The 17410-nt window shown below is 42.0% G+C and overlaps 1 protein-coding gene across 2 annotated transcripts in view; it reads right to left on the bottom strand.

Annotated features, from left to right (window-relative positions):
* Positions 1-6682: 6682 nt before the first annotated feature.
* The window catches only part of WNT2 (Wnt family member 2), a 34892-nt gene continuing 24164 nt past the window's right edge, over positions 6683-17410 (bottom strand). Inside the window, exons 5-6 of one of the 2 annotated variants that reach the window (XM_090042225.1) lie at positions 11536-11584; positions 10684-10837 (exon numbers count right to left, since the gene is read on the bottom strand). In XM_090042225.1, coding sequence (XP_089898351.1) covers positions 10807-10837; positions 11536-11584 — 80 coding nt within the window. In that variant the 3' untranslated portion in view covers positions 10684-10806. Of the gene's footprint in view, positions 10838-11535; positions 11585-17410 lie in introns of both variants that reach the window. The other variant, XM_090042223.1, reaches the window with a different exon arrangement.

Raw genomic sequence — 17410 nt, 5'->3', positions numbered from 1 at the left:
TGATTTTTCTCTTGACCTAGTGAGACTTTTCAGGATATCCCAAAAAATTATTTACATAGGTCTTTTAAAAATAATAATTTATGATTTGCATCCTTCACAATAGGTAATGAATTATGGATATTATCTAAAACCTAGCTTTTTAAAAAATTATACTCCTAGACATCCATAAAGCTACTCATTTCACAAAAAGCAACTTCTTTTGCTTAGGGCAGAGTCTCTTGCGTTAGGCCTTTTCTGCCTCCAACTTTTTTTTTTGGTGAAATTAAGCTGGCTAATCTCAGAAGCAGTCTGCATCCTATCATTATGAGAGACAACTGGTTTTTTTACATCTGGTTTCACGTAGAGATCATCAGTCTAGAAGTTACAAAATTCTTTCTAATATTCTTTCTAACTGAGTTTTAATTCAATAAGATGTTAGAGACTTAACTTTTTTTTTCTCCCCTAAAATTATTTATGGGTATTTTTTCTTAGACGACATATTAAGCTGTTAAGTGAAAGCATCTTTTTATAGTTGTTTTATTGTACATTAGACATGAAATCATGATAAACTGAGAAAAAAATGAAGAAAAAGAGTCCCAAGTAACAAGATTGTCCAGTAAGACCTCTCTCTTCAGCAGGGCTCTTGAAGGTTTTGGATGTACACGTTGAGCTCTGACAACCATGCCTTTGGGGTAAATGGTGTCCTATACGCTTACTGCTGGATGTTTTAGGTTGAACAGGTGTTAACCACAGAGAAGCCACCCCATATCACTAAAGTGTAGGAATAGGGGTACAAACAGATGTTATTTTGAGAGATACATCGGAATCTGCCCCAGCAGCTGAGCCGATTGCCAGATCTAGATGTTACCCAGAGCTGTTGTCCCTCAAGCTTGAACCCCTGCCTCATGGGCCACCAATTGTTCGGGACAATGGCCCCAGGTGCCTGGTCCCAACCAGGGGAACCACGTGGGGTTCCCTTGCTATGCAGTGTGAAATGCATGTCCCAGAATCCCTGGCAGGGGGAAGGGAACCCTACGGGGTTCCATGCTCTGTACTTGCAGACACACACCCTTGCAGGTTAATCCAGGGCATGTGTTTCATGCTAGGGAGCAAAGGAAGCCCATGGAGTTCCTTGTTCTGCACTTAAAGATTTGCAGCCTAGGAATTTCCACCCCCAGAATTGCCTGCCCTGAAAAGGCTGGAAAGCATCCGCATCCCTGGGCTGCGGGGATTGTGCCATGACCAAACAAACCTCTGCCACAATGACGTGGCAGGAATATTAATGCACATTGTCATACTCACAGTTTTTGGGCACTGAGAAGTTCTGCTAGGACTGCAGCTGCATAGCAAAATGGCATGTACTGGGTTCCTAAAGGCAACTGCAGGATCTACCTCTCAAGTCCCACTAACAGAATCGTAGAGAAGTAGGGTTAGAAGGGAACTCCAGAGGTCATCTAGTCCAACCCCTGCCCCTGCCCCCCATCATTCTGAGCTCCCTTAGTGAGCCTTGAGACTATCACCCACAATACTTAAAGATTAACACTTTGACAGCAACTGATAAGGAAAGAAACCTTGTAATGGAGAGAATCTCAGCTCTCATAACAGAACTTCATTAGGTTTCCCAGATGCAGCAAAGATGACATGCAAGGTAGCTTCCTCTTCTGTGACTCCCCAGTAGATCTTCATCTATGCTGCAACTGATGTTGAATCTTCCGGATCTTTGCCTACCAAAGGGAACAGACTTCCTCTGTGAGGATAAAATTGAAAAGAACAGAGAATAAAGCCTGGATGGATTTATCCACTTGACAGTGAGAATGAGTGGTTCACACAGAGCAACCCAGTAAGGAAGCTGCATGAGTCTATGCTGTAAACTCATACCCAGGAAGGGAGTGATCCAAAATACCCAGCAACCCAATGGTTAGGACACTCATCTGGTAGGCAGCAGATCTAGTCCAGCTCTAGCAGAGAAGCAATTTGATCCTGGGTCTTCCACTTCATAGGTGGGCTACCACACTTCCTTCTAGCATTTATTTTTCCAACCTGAGCTGAGCAGTGTGCTTGAAAATTGGCAGACGACACGAGCAAGGGAATGCCATGTGTGAGACTTCTGCCAGGGCTTAGTATCAACTAGGGCTGCAATGAGGATCATAGTGCAGCAGGGCTAGAAGGTGCTACATGAGGTCATCTAGACCAGCCTCCTGCTCAATACAGGATCATCCCTAACTAAGCCATCCAGCCAAGCTTCTGACTTAAACTTTTTCTAGAAAATTTTCAGGGGTGGAGAGTCCACAGTGTCTCTGGGTAGCCTGTTCCAATGCCTGACTACCTTCATAGTCAGAAAGTTCTTTCTAATGTCCAACCTAAATTTCCTCTGCCGCAGTTTGAGTCTATTACTCCTAGTCTTGCCACAGAGAATGGTTATATCCATCCTAGTCATCTTGCCTGCTCCTACTGCCACAGAGAAAAGTTATCTCCATCCTCTGTATAATCACCCATCAGGTATATAATCACCCTCCCAGTCTTCTCATCACCAGACTAAATAATCTTAGTTCTTTCAAACTTTTCTTATAAGTTGTGCTTCCCAGGCCTCAATTTTTGTTGCTCTCTGATGGGCTCTTTCCAATCCATCTACGTCTTTCTTGAAGTATGGGATGCAAAACTGGACAAAGTATGTCAGGTGAGGCCTCACCAGTGCTAAATAAAACTGGAAAGTCACTTCTCTTGATTTGCAAGAGACATTCTTGTTAATACAGCCCAGTGGCTGTGACTACATGAGACGCTGACTGTGCAGTAGCTCATTACTGCACAGCAGTGCCATGTGGCACGAAGTGTGATGCAATGCTACTGCGCAGTAGTAATGAGCTACTGTACAGTCAGCATCACCTAAAAGTCATTCAGTGACGTACTTGTGTATGCAAGTACTAAATGACTGCACGGTAGCAACTGCACAGTCAGCGTCTTCTGTAGATGCAGCCAGTATGCTGTTAACTTTTTTTGTCACAAGAGCACATTGTTGGCACATATTCAGCTTACGGTCTACTGTAACCCCAGGTCCTTCTCTGCAGTACTGCACCTAGCCAATCATTCCCCAGTCTGTATTTGTCTGGCTAATTATTCCATTGCAAGTTCAGGGCTTGACACTTGTCCTTGTTGAATTTCATCTGACTGATTTGGGACCACTGCTCCAGTCTCTCCAGGTCATTCTGGATCCTAGCCTTGCACTCCACCCAACTTGGTCTCATCCACAAATTGGCTATGCGTGTACTCAATCCAGTTGTCCAAATCATTTGTCGTCTTGTCGAACAATAGACCTCTGGAGGTCCCCTCTCCTCTGAGCTAGACATTGTCCCACTGATCACTATTCACTGAACACAAGTACAAACATCCAACCAATTATATATCTACCTTACACTACTTTCATCTAGTCTGGATTTCCGTAGCATTATTAATAAGAATGCCGTAAGAGATGGTGTCAAAACCTTTGCTCATGTCAAAATATATCACATCTGCTGTTCTTTGACCATCCACAGAGCTTGTCACCTTATCATAGAAGGAAATCAGGTTGATCAGGCTTGACTTGCTCTTGGTGAATCTATGCTGGCTGAGTCGCTGTGCCTGATCACCTTGTTCTCCTCTAGGTACTTTGAAATAGATTCCTTGAAGACCTGCTCCATGGTCTTTCCAGACTGACTGGTTTGAAATTCCTGGAATCCTCCTTCCCGTTCTTAAAGATAGGCACTATGTTTGCTCTTTGCGTGACCTCCAATGGCTCTGAAATTACCTCAGCCAATTCCTTCCATACCCTGAAGTACATCCCATCCAGCCCTGCTAACGTGAAAACATCCAGCTTCTCCAAGAAGTCATTGACAAATAGCTTGTTGTTGTTGCTGTCAGGACATCAGAGGACATTTAGCCTGTTGTGTCTGACTGTTGGATGTACACAGCTCTGTCATACTTGCAAATGTAGCCAACACTGACAAGGAATATCTGACATCACACTGGTTGGGTTGGGGAAGTGGTCGATTTTTGGTTTTGTTTTTTAATGGGAACAATTTGTAGCTTTAAACTGATCTGAAAGCCTGTTTAGAGCAGTTCAATCTTTTCAAGTTTTTATTTGGGAGTGGGTGTTAACAATACAGGTGAATCTATTAGTATGTCAACTAATTTTCATTTGACAGTCAGAGGAAATGAAAAAAAAACCCTTTCAGTATGTCAGGGCAATGAATGGACAAGAATGAGCTACAGAAATATCTGTCTGCTGCTAATTGCAGGAAAGAAGCCAGGGTTACTGCTCTGGATGGGAGCTAACTGTCCTAGTAACTTTTAATATACCAGGCCAAGGGCACTGATTCCTTTCTTGTGCAGACATGTGCAGTAAAGCTCTGCCCTTATTATTCTAGCAGAATTTTCTAAATAAGCAGTTCCAAGGCGCTTGCATGACTACAAAGAATTCAGGTGGCTGCAGACTGGTATCTCCTACTCGCCTGTGCTTCCAAAAATGGAAGACTTCCCTAAAGAAGAATCAGCTCCATATTTTAAATAAAAACTCACAACTTGGGGCATGGCCTGAAATATTTTCAGAAATATTTTTCAGAAATTAAAAGGCCTTCCTGGGGACAAGTGGCAGTTCTTCATGAATAAATATAGGGTAAATATGTTCAATACCCTTGCAGAATGACTTCATTTCCTTCTCCTGAATTGTTCTTGATGGACAACCTCCAATACCTGGGTCCATAGGTATGTGAACCCAGGTATTTCCCTATTTGTCAAAACAGCAAACCAATGAGACAAATGTAAAGTATCCTGCTTTTTAATATTTATCTGCAGCACAGTGCAGCTGCTGTGCAGCCTTCCTGCTTCAGGCTGATTGATCTTGAAGGGCACCATGGATTTCTGACTGCCATCATCAGGATTTCTCATACCTGTGAACTCTTGACGTTAGTCTTTAATTAGCAGTGTGTCAATGAGGTGCCTATCTCAATAATTTTTATGTTACCAAAACTCTTCCCAGAAAAGCCAAAATGTTGGTGCGTTTCTCCTCGAGGGAGAAATATTTACAGCCAAAATAAGATCAATTGTACTATTTTTCATGCACCCACAATGAAAATACAGGCAGACACTTAGCAAACTCGGCAATCATGCGTCACACACGGTATGAAATACAGCTCTTTTCCTGAGAACCCATATTAGGGTTCCACAACCCATGGGGCTCCCCTGGGTCCAGAAATTTAACAGCAGGGGAGTAGCACTTAGCTGCCACCTCTCCCCCCATTCCCACTTTAAAATTCTTGGGCTCATGGGGAGCCCCACACAGTGGATGACAGCACTTCATAGTGCTGGATCTGGCCAATGGGCCAGGGGTTGAGAATCTATGCGTTAAACTCTCATAGGAAAATGGGGAGACTTAATATGCCAAAGCCCTACGAGATTCTCAGATAAAAAGTGCTAAGTGTCAATATCTGGTTGTGAGCAATAGCACATCTGTTGTTTCTGACTCTGGTTGTATTCAGCACAGAGGGGAATGGAGATTCACTAGCTAATTACGCCTCTGTCACATTTCTATTTTAATACAGAGGAATAATTCTTACTGCTAATTACTGAAGTTTCTAATATCACCCCCTAAATATGGGCAGGCTGAAAAATGCCTGAACTTTTTAAAATGCACTGAGAATTGCTAATGCTGCATAAGAACAGTCTTAGTCATGTATTGTAGCAGGAATCTCAGATCCATGCCTGGGAATGGTTTCACAGGGTTTTTAAAGCATTTAGTCAAGTCAAGTTACTATCTTCATAAAAGAAAAAACAAAAAGAATAGCTCATATTGACAATTAGTTATTTTAGATTAGTTCTTGTGTAGTAAACTGATGACCTTAGTAACAAAGATTAATTTTAAGTCTACATTTTATATATGAGAGAGTTGCTAGAGTTTATATGAGCCTGCTGAATGTTCATGGTTTTGCTCTATATTTCCTGTTGTTTGTTCTGGCAGAGTAAGTTCTCCACCTGTAATATGATGATCCCAAAACATTTACAGATGGGGTTGTTAAATTCAGGCAGGTTTATTTCCTGGTGTATTAATCGCCCTATGCATTTAAACTGAGATTAATGCTATGGGCATTATCATTCGTGTCACTATCTGAAATAAGTTCATTTGCAGCAGTGATACTATTTTTGTTTTCTGAACATTGTAAACTGTTGTTTACAAACTGAAATGATGTTGTTAAACGGAATCCATGGATTATCCAAGGGAAATTTTCTCTCAGTTTACAAATATTCTCTGATTCAGTCATGATACTTGGAATACAAACATCGAAATCTCTTTTAAATGCTCACAATATTACACTGATCTTCATTAAGTTAAGTTTACATCATGTCATTATCCAGGCTGGATGGGGATTTTATTTTTTGCCGAAAACACTAAAACATATTCTTTATGGAATCCACCTCTAAACATCAGTTCATTATTATATATAATAGTCTATTCAATCTAGAGTTTTCAGCATGAAGCCAGTACATGTCACAAGAATAGTGGTTATTGATGAACTAAACATAGCAGAAATTTGCTCTTCAGTAGGTAGCATTAATGTAACAAAACTACTTCGAGAAAAGTTTTCACAACCTAAATGAAGAAAAGAGATGTTATTATTCAGAGCATGTAAATAAAAGAACTGCTTGTGTATGGTGAATAATGAATTTTAAAAAGTTTATTTACACAAAAATAAAATATTTGCATATAGGAAAGCAATTTCAAATCAGTTAACTCAAAGAACAGTTTTGTTTTCTAAGCCTTAAACAAATAGGTTTATAAGCATTACAAGAAATCATTTGAGTATTTTTAACAATTCTGAAGATCACTGAGAGACAAAGATTTATAATATGGAATAAATTCCAGTATCAAAAACAATCTTGGGTGTGATTACAACAGGGGACAAAAAAAAAGCACAATGTTAGCAGAGCAGTGATTTAATACAGAGGCAGAGTAGAGAAAGGTCTCTTCAGTTCTTTCTCTTAGGAATTTCTACACAGGATCAAACCTAGTTTGCTGCCATGGTCTCTGACAGGAGTCTGCACCAAACGCTACAGATGAAGATCCACAAAACCCTATAATGGACAATTTTACAATAACATGCTAACAGGGTATGTTTCTTCCCAAATGAAGGAATGGTTCAGTTATGCCCTCCAATCCAAAGGTTTATCTCTCTAATTTCAATCATTAATTTAATCCTTTCTTATACAACCCAGGATGTTTTTATCTAAATAAATATCTTTCTTTAATCCTGCTACATTTTTGACCTCAGTGGCAATCAGTTGTGTATTTGAATTATGGCAGTTAATTTTTAAGCTTCCTTTTCAGTTTTGATGCAGTTGCTTTTCAATGTCATTGAATGCAAACCCAACCTTATTCTTGAATAGTGCAGAAGGATAAACATGTATTTGTATGTTATTTCTCTAATATCATTGTTCTATCCTGTCCTTTCTTTTATTGCTGTCCTTTTGCAAACTAATACAACCCAAGACTTTTCAATCCTTCTTCATACAGAAACTTTCCATTTTCTATCACATTGTTTGAAATTTCTCCTATTTTGCTCTTTCCACCCTTCGGTTTAGCTTGGTGTTTCTCAACCAGGATGAAGAAGGACCCCTTTAGGGGTGAAATGATACAGGTGCTGCTGCCATGGAGACAGTAACCAAGTAAAACTGCCCCAGAGGCAGGGTTGTAGCATGCATGCACTCCTGCTGCATTAGGGCTCTTTGATCAATCTAAAGCACTTGGGAGAGCTGGGTTGTGCTGTTCCCCTCCCTGCGTGGACCACCTCCTGCATCTCTGTTTCTGGGAGACACCATGCAGGGTCAGACGGGGAAGGCCTAAAGCTCTCCTGCTTGCTTTAGTCTGATCAGAGATCCCTACTCCAAGGGGTGTGTACAATAGGGCTGTGCAAAGCTTTGGTAGCTGATTCAATTCAGAGGAGATTTTGCAGCCAAATCTGAATCGAATCAGGAGATCCATTAAAAGCTCTGAATTGAATTGGAAGCATCTGAATTGATTTGGAAAACATTTGGTGCCAGTTTGGAGATTCAGCCATAAACTAAAGAGGCAGCAGTCCTTGAGAACGCTCCCCACACCTGGATGAGCAGTGGCTTTGGCCTGGCTGGGTGAACGGTGGCATGCCGGGGGGGGGGGGGGAGGGCATGTGCCTCTGGATCAGGGTGGGGAGGGCGGCAAACCAGGGACTATGGGGGGGTACAGTGAGTTTTCAAGTGGCACATACCCCCTTATGCCCTGCTGTCGCTTGCCCAGCTGGGGCAAAACCGCTGTTCATCCATGAGGCGTGGGGAGGCTGGGCTGGCTCCTGACACTGCATCATAGGGACTCAGCCTTGCGCCGGCCCCACGCTGGCTGGGCTAGCAGTGGGGAGGCATAGCCCCTGCTCCCGGTACCATCTGCCTTGTGCCCACCTTGTGCAGATCCTGGGGCGCATGTCCCTGCCCCATGCCCTTCCAGACCAGTGGCGGGAACAGTGGCAAGAGCTGCTGGACAAGCTAGCTTTCTGGAGCACAACGCGACCCAGTCTGCCCCGCGCACATCTGGGAGCACACACCCGCTCCCATGCCTTCCCAGATGGGCGGCACGCAGTGGCCTCCCACACCTGCCCAAGTCCTGCACCTCCTCACCCCGGCTGGGCAGCTTGTCCCAGCCCCAGCCTCAATCCCTCCCTCACTGTGCGGGCGTTGATCTGCCCCCGCCCACACGCCTTCCCTCCCCCCTCTGCCCACCACAACAGACTTACCAGCTGGAGGCAGCTGTGTCCAGCGTTGAGGACTGCTGCCTGTTTAGTCCGTGGCCAAATCTCCGAAGCAGCGCTGAATCTTCAGATCCGATTTGGCCAAATTTAATTGGGACAGTGATCTGAATCACCGAATCCAATCACTGTTCCTCTGAATCAGCCGAATCTGAAGCTGAATCTAATGCTTGCCACTTCACACAGGCCTAGTGCACCGCTATGCTGTAGCCCTTCCCAGTGTCACTGTGCAGCAGGTACACAAGGCGGTTTTACCTGACAACAGTGGCACTTGGTTGTGAACCACTGAGATAAGCTGAGCACAGCGGTGGCTCTCAACTGGGAATGCTGCCACATTCAGAAAAGTTGTGGCGGGGTGCCCAGATCCTGAAAATATTGAGAACCACTGATTTAGCTTGTCTCCCTCTGGATTTCTTGCTGCTTTTCAGGATTTTTTCTAGGGTGATTCCCTAAACTTCTTGGCAGCAAGGCCCAGTTCAGGTCTTGGTTTCCTCTTCTGAAGGAAAGCTGTTCCTTACACTCTCAGTCTAGGACACCCCCCTACTATGTACAGACACTAGAGTTCCCTGTGGGACTACATATCCCAAAATGGCATTGTTTTGTGCTGAACCAGGCCCATGCCTCATCAAGTAAAGCTAACCCAAAGACCCCACAAAGGACTAGTGTAAGACTTTTGTTACAGTTGTAAGCTTGTAAAGAACCTAGCTTAAAAAAATCTACTTCAGGGCCCACCCACATCTGAGCTGAGAGTCTCTCTTTAACAATATTTAATCAAAGTTTTAAATAGATTCCCTACAATAGGGAAAGGCATTATAGTTGAAGCAAGATAAAATAATTCTGTCTCATCAAAGTTTTTTTACAAATGTTTTCACAGTTTTCCAATAACAGGGAAAAATATATGAGCACTTATCCCCAGGATACCACAATGTCCTTTCTCCAAAGACAGGTGAACAACGATTTTCTAAATCTGACAGATCTACTCAGATAAAAATCAGTTGGCAGGGCCCTGAGAAACAAATGTCTTCCCTTCATATCTTTGGGCTGCAATTTCTAGTGGAAAAACCAGTGGTTCAACCTAGTAGTTTATTTTTAGAAAAAGCTTTTAAGACAGATTTATGCAGCTAATTCTGTTAAATGAAATTGCAACTTAAAAAAATCACCTTAACTCTTTAAAGCAACAGAAAATATAACGGTTTAATGGAATATGCTGTGGTTTTCATCATGACTTAACTTCTGCTGTGGAATTAATATGCAGCATGTTGGCTTTGGCGGAAGTAGCAGTAGAAGACAGAACTAGCCCAAAGCTATTCACAAGAGAGAAGATTTCCCATTTGAGGGCAGGGATGGACAATGTTGCTTCTAAAAAAATTACTCAAGATTTTCTTTTACACAGGAATTGGATCAGGTCATGACACACTTCATGCTTTGAAGGTGTAGGAGATGCTGTCCTCTCTCATTTGGCTGTTGATGTTCTTATGCATGTCTCTCTTCTTTTATCCTTTCTTTTTTTTCTTTTTGAGCCTTCCCATGCTCTTGCCCTCAAGCATGTCTTGTGCCAATGAGTTTCGTTGGTTAATTATATGGGTAGCTATAAGGTCTTTCATTCAGAATTGTATGGTTTTTATCAACAGAATTAAGCAACAAAGAGTGATGACCATAGAAATGTACATCAAATACAATATAACTTATAATAATTATTTAGCAACTTTCCTGCACTGGAGGAGACAGGTGATAAGTGTTTAACAGTATCAAATGTCTCGGAAATGTTCCCTGTGAAGAACAGAAAGGTCTAGTGCCTACGCTTTGAGTGCCTGTTGCCCTGTACGGTCATGTATGAGCAATCCATCCAGCACTTTGCGGTGCTTTGCATGTGTGTACATCTACCACTTCCAGGCAGTCTTGGCAGTGCACAGCACAGCACCACTGGAATTTACACTCACATTTGGTCATCCTGCTGATGCGTGTAGTGTCATACCCTCTTCCACAGCACATCACCTCGCAGCTGTCCATCCCTCGGGAGGTTTGGTTACAAACCCGACCCGCTGTCCCTACAGAACCTGGAATGGAAATTGAAAAGATTTAAGAGAGAGGGAGGATTTTAAAGAATAGGGCAGCAATATGAGGGAAAGAGTAAGCAAAACATAATTTACAAAGACTAGATCATATTCAGGCAAGGAGCATATCTCTGCTGAATGGGAAGGGAAAAGACAGCAAGTTAATTTCAGAATCTCAGACTTTTTGTTGCTGGAGAAGACTAGAGGCAGAATGATTCTCCAACATCAGATCACTCAGAACTCAGAGTCAAGCAACAAAAGATGTAAAATAAGGTAGCATTATTCAAATTACAGTGGGTTTGGTTTTGCAAAGCTGAATTTGTACATCAAAGGAGGAGGGGATTGGTTACATGGCTCTAGGCTTGGCCAATTTCTGCTTAGAGTTACAGTATCTGACTTAATATTACTGATGTTTTTTATCCCATAACCTTTCTCCTTGACATACATTCCTGACCAATTATCCATAAGCAGACCAGTTATCCATAGGCAACTCCACTGAGCTTCTCTGAAACAAAGAGATGGGAAGTTTCACTGAGGAGTCAGCACTAGAGGGTGTTCAGCACTGCAGATAAACCATATGGATTTACTTGGGAAATAGAAGATACATAACTCTGGCCTCTCACTTTCTCAGCCCTGGAGGTAAAGGACCAGCACATGGAACATTACTGGGTATATGGAATTTGCCCAGATATTCAACGTACCCTTTGGATGCTAGTGTGGTGCTGTTACAAGGTGAGTACAGCTTGAAACCTAGAGGAAGTGAAGAAGTCATTGTAACAATTCATCAAATCCAGGAAAAGGGAAAAAAATTGCTAGAAAGGAAGAAGGGGAAAAAACGTGACACTCTAAGACAGTCATCCTATGCAGCACATGGAACAAAACAAGGAAGCCAACGACACATTGGTAAGTGGCCTCAACTAAAAAGAGAAAAAGCTGGGTACTGCTAAGGCAAGTGTAATCTTGATTGTTTCAAGTGTGTGCACAACAGCAGCAAGGCTGGGCATGTAGGAAAGCATTTAAAGGTAAGGAAGTTTTTTGAGACATTTTACCTTTCTATGTAATAGGTAGGAGGTCTACTTAACTCGCAGTGAGACAAAGCAATTTTATAGCTTGGTTACAGCACGAAGAGCCGATTTGGAGGCATTTCCTGGTGGCCCTGCCCCTCGCTGCTGATTGGCAGAGAGGCACTTACATCTTCTTTTTACTCATCTTCAAACTGCAGCATTGCATTTAACTTATTAAAAGATGGTGCTGAGAAACATTTTCACTTCACTGACTGGTGCCTTCCACTTAGTCTCTGTCGCTAGCAGACAGTAACTCTCAGTCACGTGATCTATGGCTGCAGGGATTGTCACGTTGTCTTCTTATTGTGGTAAGCACTGGGGACATTCTAAATCAGCGTATTATATGAATAATACCCTGGGGGGGTTAGGTTGATTTCCCAGGCAATTGCGGCCAGTGCAATATTTCCTGGCGATTGTGGACAACACCATTTCTCGTGGTTCCCAAAAAACCCACAAAACTCTGAATTAAGTAGTTCCCTAGTACTAGGAAAATGGCTTTTGATTGACTCATACTGTCTCTTCTGTTTTCCCTAAGGCATTGGAGGGGTAGATTCAGTTCTCCAGAGCTTTCATCAGCAGAATGTTGGAATAGACTTTATTTTCTTATTTTTCCAGTTGTGGCAGACATGTTTGGGATTCAAAAGATTTTAGAGGTCCAGTTTTCTAGACAGGGCAGTCTGCTGCCCACGGCTGTCATTCTGGTAGGCATCTGAGCTCCTGATGAAATGTGATCAGTCGGATAATCTTAAACAAAGAAGGTCATTTCTGGGGAGTGATGAATTCACATAGTTCCCCTCCTTGCTCATATCTCCTGCTGACCAACAGAATAAGAAGGCGTGATCCACTTCAGTGAACATAATGCTAAGACAAAAGTGTTACCCAGCCTTAAAGACACAGAGCCATATTCTGACTTAAATGCACAGTTACAAAAAAGGAGCAATTCAGGCCAAATTTACACTGACATGATGGAGATTATTATCTGGCCTTTGCTATACATCTTTATCTGTATAACCAACTAAGATTCCCTAATGGGATTATAGCTAATTGATCCAAGAAATCTCAGATTCTAGCAAATTCAGCCAACCAAATTTACAGGGACTTCAAGCCAAACAAGATCGTGAGGCAAAAAGAAACAAGGCCACCACAGTCCAGAAGCTGTAATCCATTCTCTGACAATCCTCTGCCCGCTCTTTGGAGACAGCCCTCTCCAATCCAGTTAGCCAGGTGTTCTCTGTCAAAATGATTTTGGGGACAAATTGTGAAGTATGAAACATTTTTAAAGTTATTTTGCTGCAACATTTTACTAAAATGTTTCTACTTTTCACTGGCAGGACAGTAACCAACTCAGACTTCTGGTTATTTACTTTGTTAATCTGAATCAACATATTTAGTTTTGCCAGAGGTGTAGCAGGCTCCTTCAGTGTCTAGGGCAAGGGGAAAAAGACTATGCTAACCACTTTAGAGTGGAGGGAGGAGGAGGAGGCAGCAGAGGCTTGTCTGCCCTGGTTCCTTGCACTCTGGTGGCAGCTATTACTGCTGCAGCTCCTGCTATAGCACCATGGGCTTGGATTTGGGCTGCTGAAGCTGCAGGACAGGTTCACCATGCACTGCCTGCAACAGCCCCATGGCACAGATACTCTGGGGGCTATTCCTATTTGTTTTCCTCCCAGATACACTATTGAGTGCGGGGGCTGTACCTCTGCTAAGACTTTTCCAAGTGGGCACTGCTTCACTTGGCCTCATCCCAGCTAGAACCTGGGTATTTAATTTACTGCTGAGGATTCTAGGTGCCCATAGCCAGGTGCTTAATGCATATGTATCGCAACACCTGAATACCTGAGAAGACCTCACTCTAGATAACTTGCCTGAGGTCACATGGGAAGTCGGTTACAGAGCAAAGAATCAAACTCGCGTCTCTTAAATACAAGACTAGCACCTACAGAGCGTTGCTTTTCATCTCAACACACAAGTGTTCACATTGGCATGACTGAAGTATCTGCAAGTTAACTATCTGGGCGTTTATGCAACATCTGATAATGTATAAAATGCATTCCATTATATACATTCTGCTGAGACAAAAAAACTACAAGACCAAATCCCTAGCGAATATAAATAGTGCTCATTTTTAAAGCATGCTTTGAATTCTGCCTTTCCTCCTATATACACTTCTTATACTGCTGTCCATATGTTCTTCTCCTTGCTTTGTATGCTATTTTAACTCATGGATGGGGCACAGTAACTAGTAAATCTTGGCCATATAATGCAGCATGTCTAGAACACTAATCTGTAATAACCGTGATCTGGATTAGGTTTCAAGTTGTTTCGTGCTCTGGTTGCTCTGTGTGATTTTCCACAAAAAAAAAGGTGGATACCTGATAGCTTACACCATCTCAGAGTCATGCAGCTGTCAGCCAGGTATCACTCTTTCAGCAGAGAACAAGCAAATTGACTATTCCTCTCAGTCTGTCTCTTGAGCCTGTGTGGAGATGGGTTCTGCTGTTTGTTTTCTTGCTATGGAAGGAAGACTTCAGTTCAACCTTTACATAAGGTCAGGTCCTATTCATTATGCATTGCTGCAAATAGGTATAGGAGCTTCCTTCGGAAGGCATAACAGCATTCCTTGGCTTAGGTATAGGTATGTGCCCATCAACATGAAAGGCTCTGTATGATTTCCAGATGTTGGCAGCATTTAGACACCAAATTCTAACAGACTTAACATAGCTGAAATACTGCCCCAACTGAACTTAACGGGAACAGGACTTCATCCCGTGACAGAAAGTCTGAAACCAAAATATAGTATACTAAACTATGCTGCTTAGGCCAAAGACCAGATTACCCATAGGATCAGGTTGAGGTAAATGGGTTCACATTTGTTTTTTTGGCCAAAGACAAATTTTTTTTTTTACAGTTTAAGCCAGAGCTCTTCAAGGGCTGTCTCAGTACTGTGAGACTCAGAGGGGTTAGTTACAAGTACCTTCCTTTAAAATAATTCTTACCGTATGATCATTTGTTTATTTTAAACAAATCACTAACTAAAAAGCTGCTGACTCTTGAAAAGAGCATGTAAATCCCCCTCATTGTGAGGCATTTGTAAAATCAAGACAATTGGCTGGGGGAAAAAAATTATAAATTACTTAAAATTGGTGATTGGGCATCTGAACAGAAAATCAGATGTGTCACAGGTATAAGGCCCCTCTCTAACAGCAACATCCATTCCATTTACATAGCACCATAGTGACCCAGGACGGTGCAGTGGTAGGGTTTGGGAGGTGAATTCTCCTAACCCAAACTCACCGAACAGGGCAGCTCTCTTGCTTTTCCACAGGTGCCATTCTATCCTATTTTCAAGGCTGGCCTCCTTGCAGTTGCATGATGTGCTACAGCCACCGGATCTCTCTGACTGCAGATTTCATGCCCTGTCTCACTACACAGAAATTAGAGTGAAGGCCTCTACACCAGTGGCTCTTAACTATTTTGACTCAGGGCACCCTTCCAAAAAAGGTGACTCCTAATTTTTACTTGTTTTTTTGACTGTGGAAAAGTAATAGAACAATTTTTATGTTGCAAAGAACTCAGACCACAACATGTCAGAATGTTTTTAATACTATGGATTCCTATTTAAAACATCTAACAATGCTAACATTGAATAACACCCTTTGTCACCTTGGTTAAGAATCACTGCCCTACACTAACAAGCTACTGGGGTGCCTATGAACACACAAAGCATCTGTGAAAGCACCCTATTGTGTTATATATGGGTCCTACAAATTGCTTAAGTGCTGCCTAAGGTAAATGGTTTGCCCTTCACAACTTGAATGAGGTTTAGCTAAAAGTGTACACTCCTTAATGTGTGCACCTGCTTTATGCAAAAAAGCATATATATCACAAACATTGGCAGCAAAGTGCCTATGCTACTTTAAAGATTTAGGACATTAATATCAAACAACTTTTTATGAAAAAGCATCCTTAACAAATATGCTGCCTTAAATCTATACAGCAGTGTATCTGTGGCTTTTAGAATTTGCCTTTAAAAATAAAATGGGTATGTTAAATGCACTAAAACCCTTTTGATGCAACATCAATTGTTTAAATAGTACATTAATCTAAAAGCTAAAGTTTGTATTTGTACAGCAGTGTTAAAAGGCCCACATTTCACATATTCAGTGCCTTCTAAGACAGTGGAACAAACAAGCCTCATACCTCTGTTCAAGTATAAGGAAGACATTTTCAGCTTAGCTCTTCTAACATAAGAACATAAAACAAAATACACACACTAAACAAAAATAAAAGAACCCATTACATTGTACATAATCATACCCACTATAATCTGCCATACTTTTTAAGTAATGTTTTAGCACTATAGGTCCCAGAGGCCCTTGGCTGCCTCCACTATCTTTATCTGTTCCCATCTGCTGTGTGCCTTTGTCCTCTGGTCATCCACATTTAATTTCTGCAAGTCTGACAGAAGTGAAGGAGGTTTTTTAGGCTGATATCTACCTCAGTGTGCCAGAGACTGTTTAGATTCCTAGCACATTTGAAAGGTAGCTAGCATTTTTCTGGCATTCTAGGGGTAAAATCCTGCTATCACTGATGTCACTGAAAATGTTACGCTTGACTTCAGTAGGGTGAGGATTTCACCCTGTGTACTTTTAAACATTTAGACTCAGTGACTGTACCTGGGTTACATCATTTATACATAGATCACAACTGGTTCTCCTGCACAGGTTATGCACTTAAATTACTGGTGTTAGGCAAACATATACTGTTGCTTTACAACCCAAAGATTTACTTTTACATTCTTTTTTTTCAATCCAAATAATTAAGTAAATTGCTAAAGTAGGTTGGTAGAGGCAGAGGAAAATAAAGTAAAAATGATTCTGTAAAATATCCAAAGGAAGCATAGATGAGCATGTGATGAATTGCCTTGGGGAGAGCACCCCTCCCATGTTTTAGCTCCAATAGCTAAGTGGTTAGGGGCATTTGCCCAGGAAACAGAAGAAAGGTTTTAGTCTGTCCTCCCCCTGCCCCCAGAAATGGTTTGAACTTGTAATTCTTTAACTTCACAGAACAATGCTGTAACCACTAGGCAAAAGTTTAGGCAGAAGCTAGTTCCCACCCCTCTCCAGGACCCCTTCTGAGGCAGAGTTGCAGCATGCTCTAATGTCCCTCAGTAGACCTCAGGAAGTTTCCTGACACCAATATATATCTATGTATGCGAATAAGCTGCCCAACCCTCAATCCCAACCTTCCCTAGCACCATCCAGTTAATTGTATCATTTTATTGCCCACTAGGAGAGTCCTACAGTGGTAGTTTTGTCTAAATTTAGAACTACAAATATGCACATTTGTAAAATGAAACTGCCTTTGAACCTGCCTTGTTCAGAAAATACTGGGTAGTAAAGCTGGGAAAGTGCAGCAGGTATTTTTAAGCAATGAAGTGTCATTTACATAACCTCTGAGTCACTACTTTTTCCCTTCCATGCTGTGCGTGGCTACTAAGGGTTCATTGTCC

The sequence above is a fragment of the Crocodylus siamensis genome, chromosome 4 (genome assembly GCF_052110815.1).
Source record: "Crocodylus siamensis isolate JL-2025a chromosome 4, ASM5211081v1, whole genome shotgun sequence".
NCBI classification, from domain to species: Eukaryota; Metazoa; Chordata; order Crocodylia; family Crocodylidae; genus Crocodylus; species Crocodylus siamensis.
Note: the sequence above shows the minus strand (reverse complement) of the source record. Positions and strands in the feature narration are given on the sequence as shown.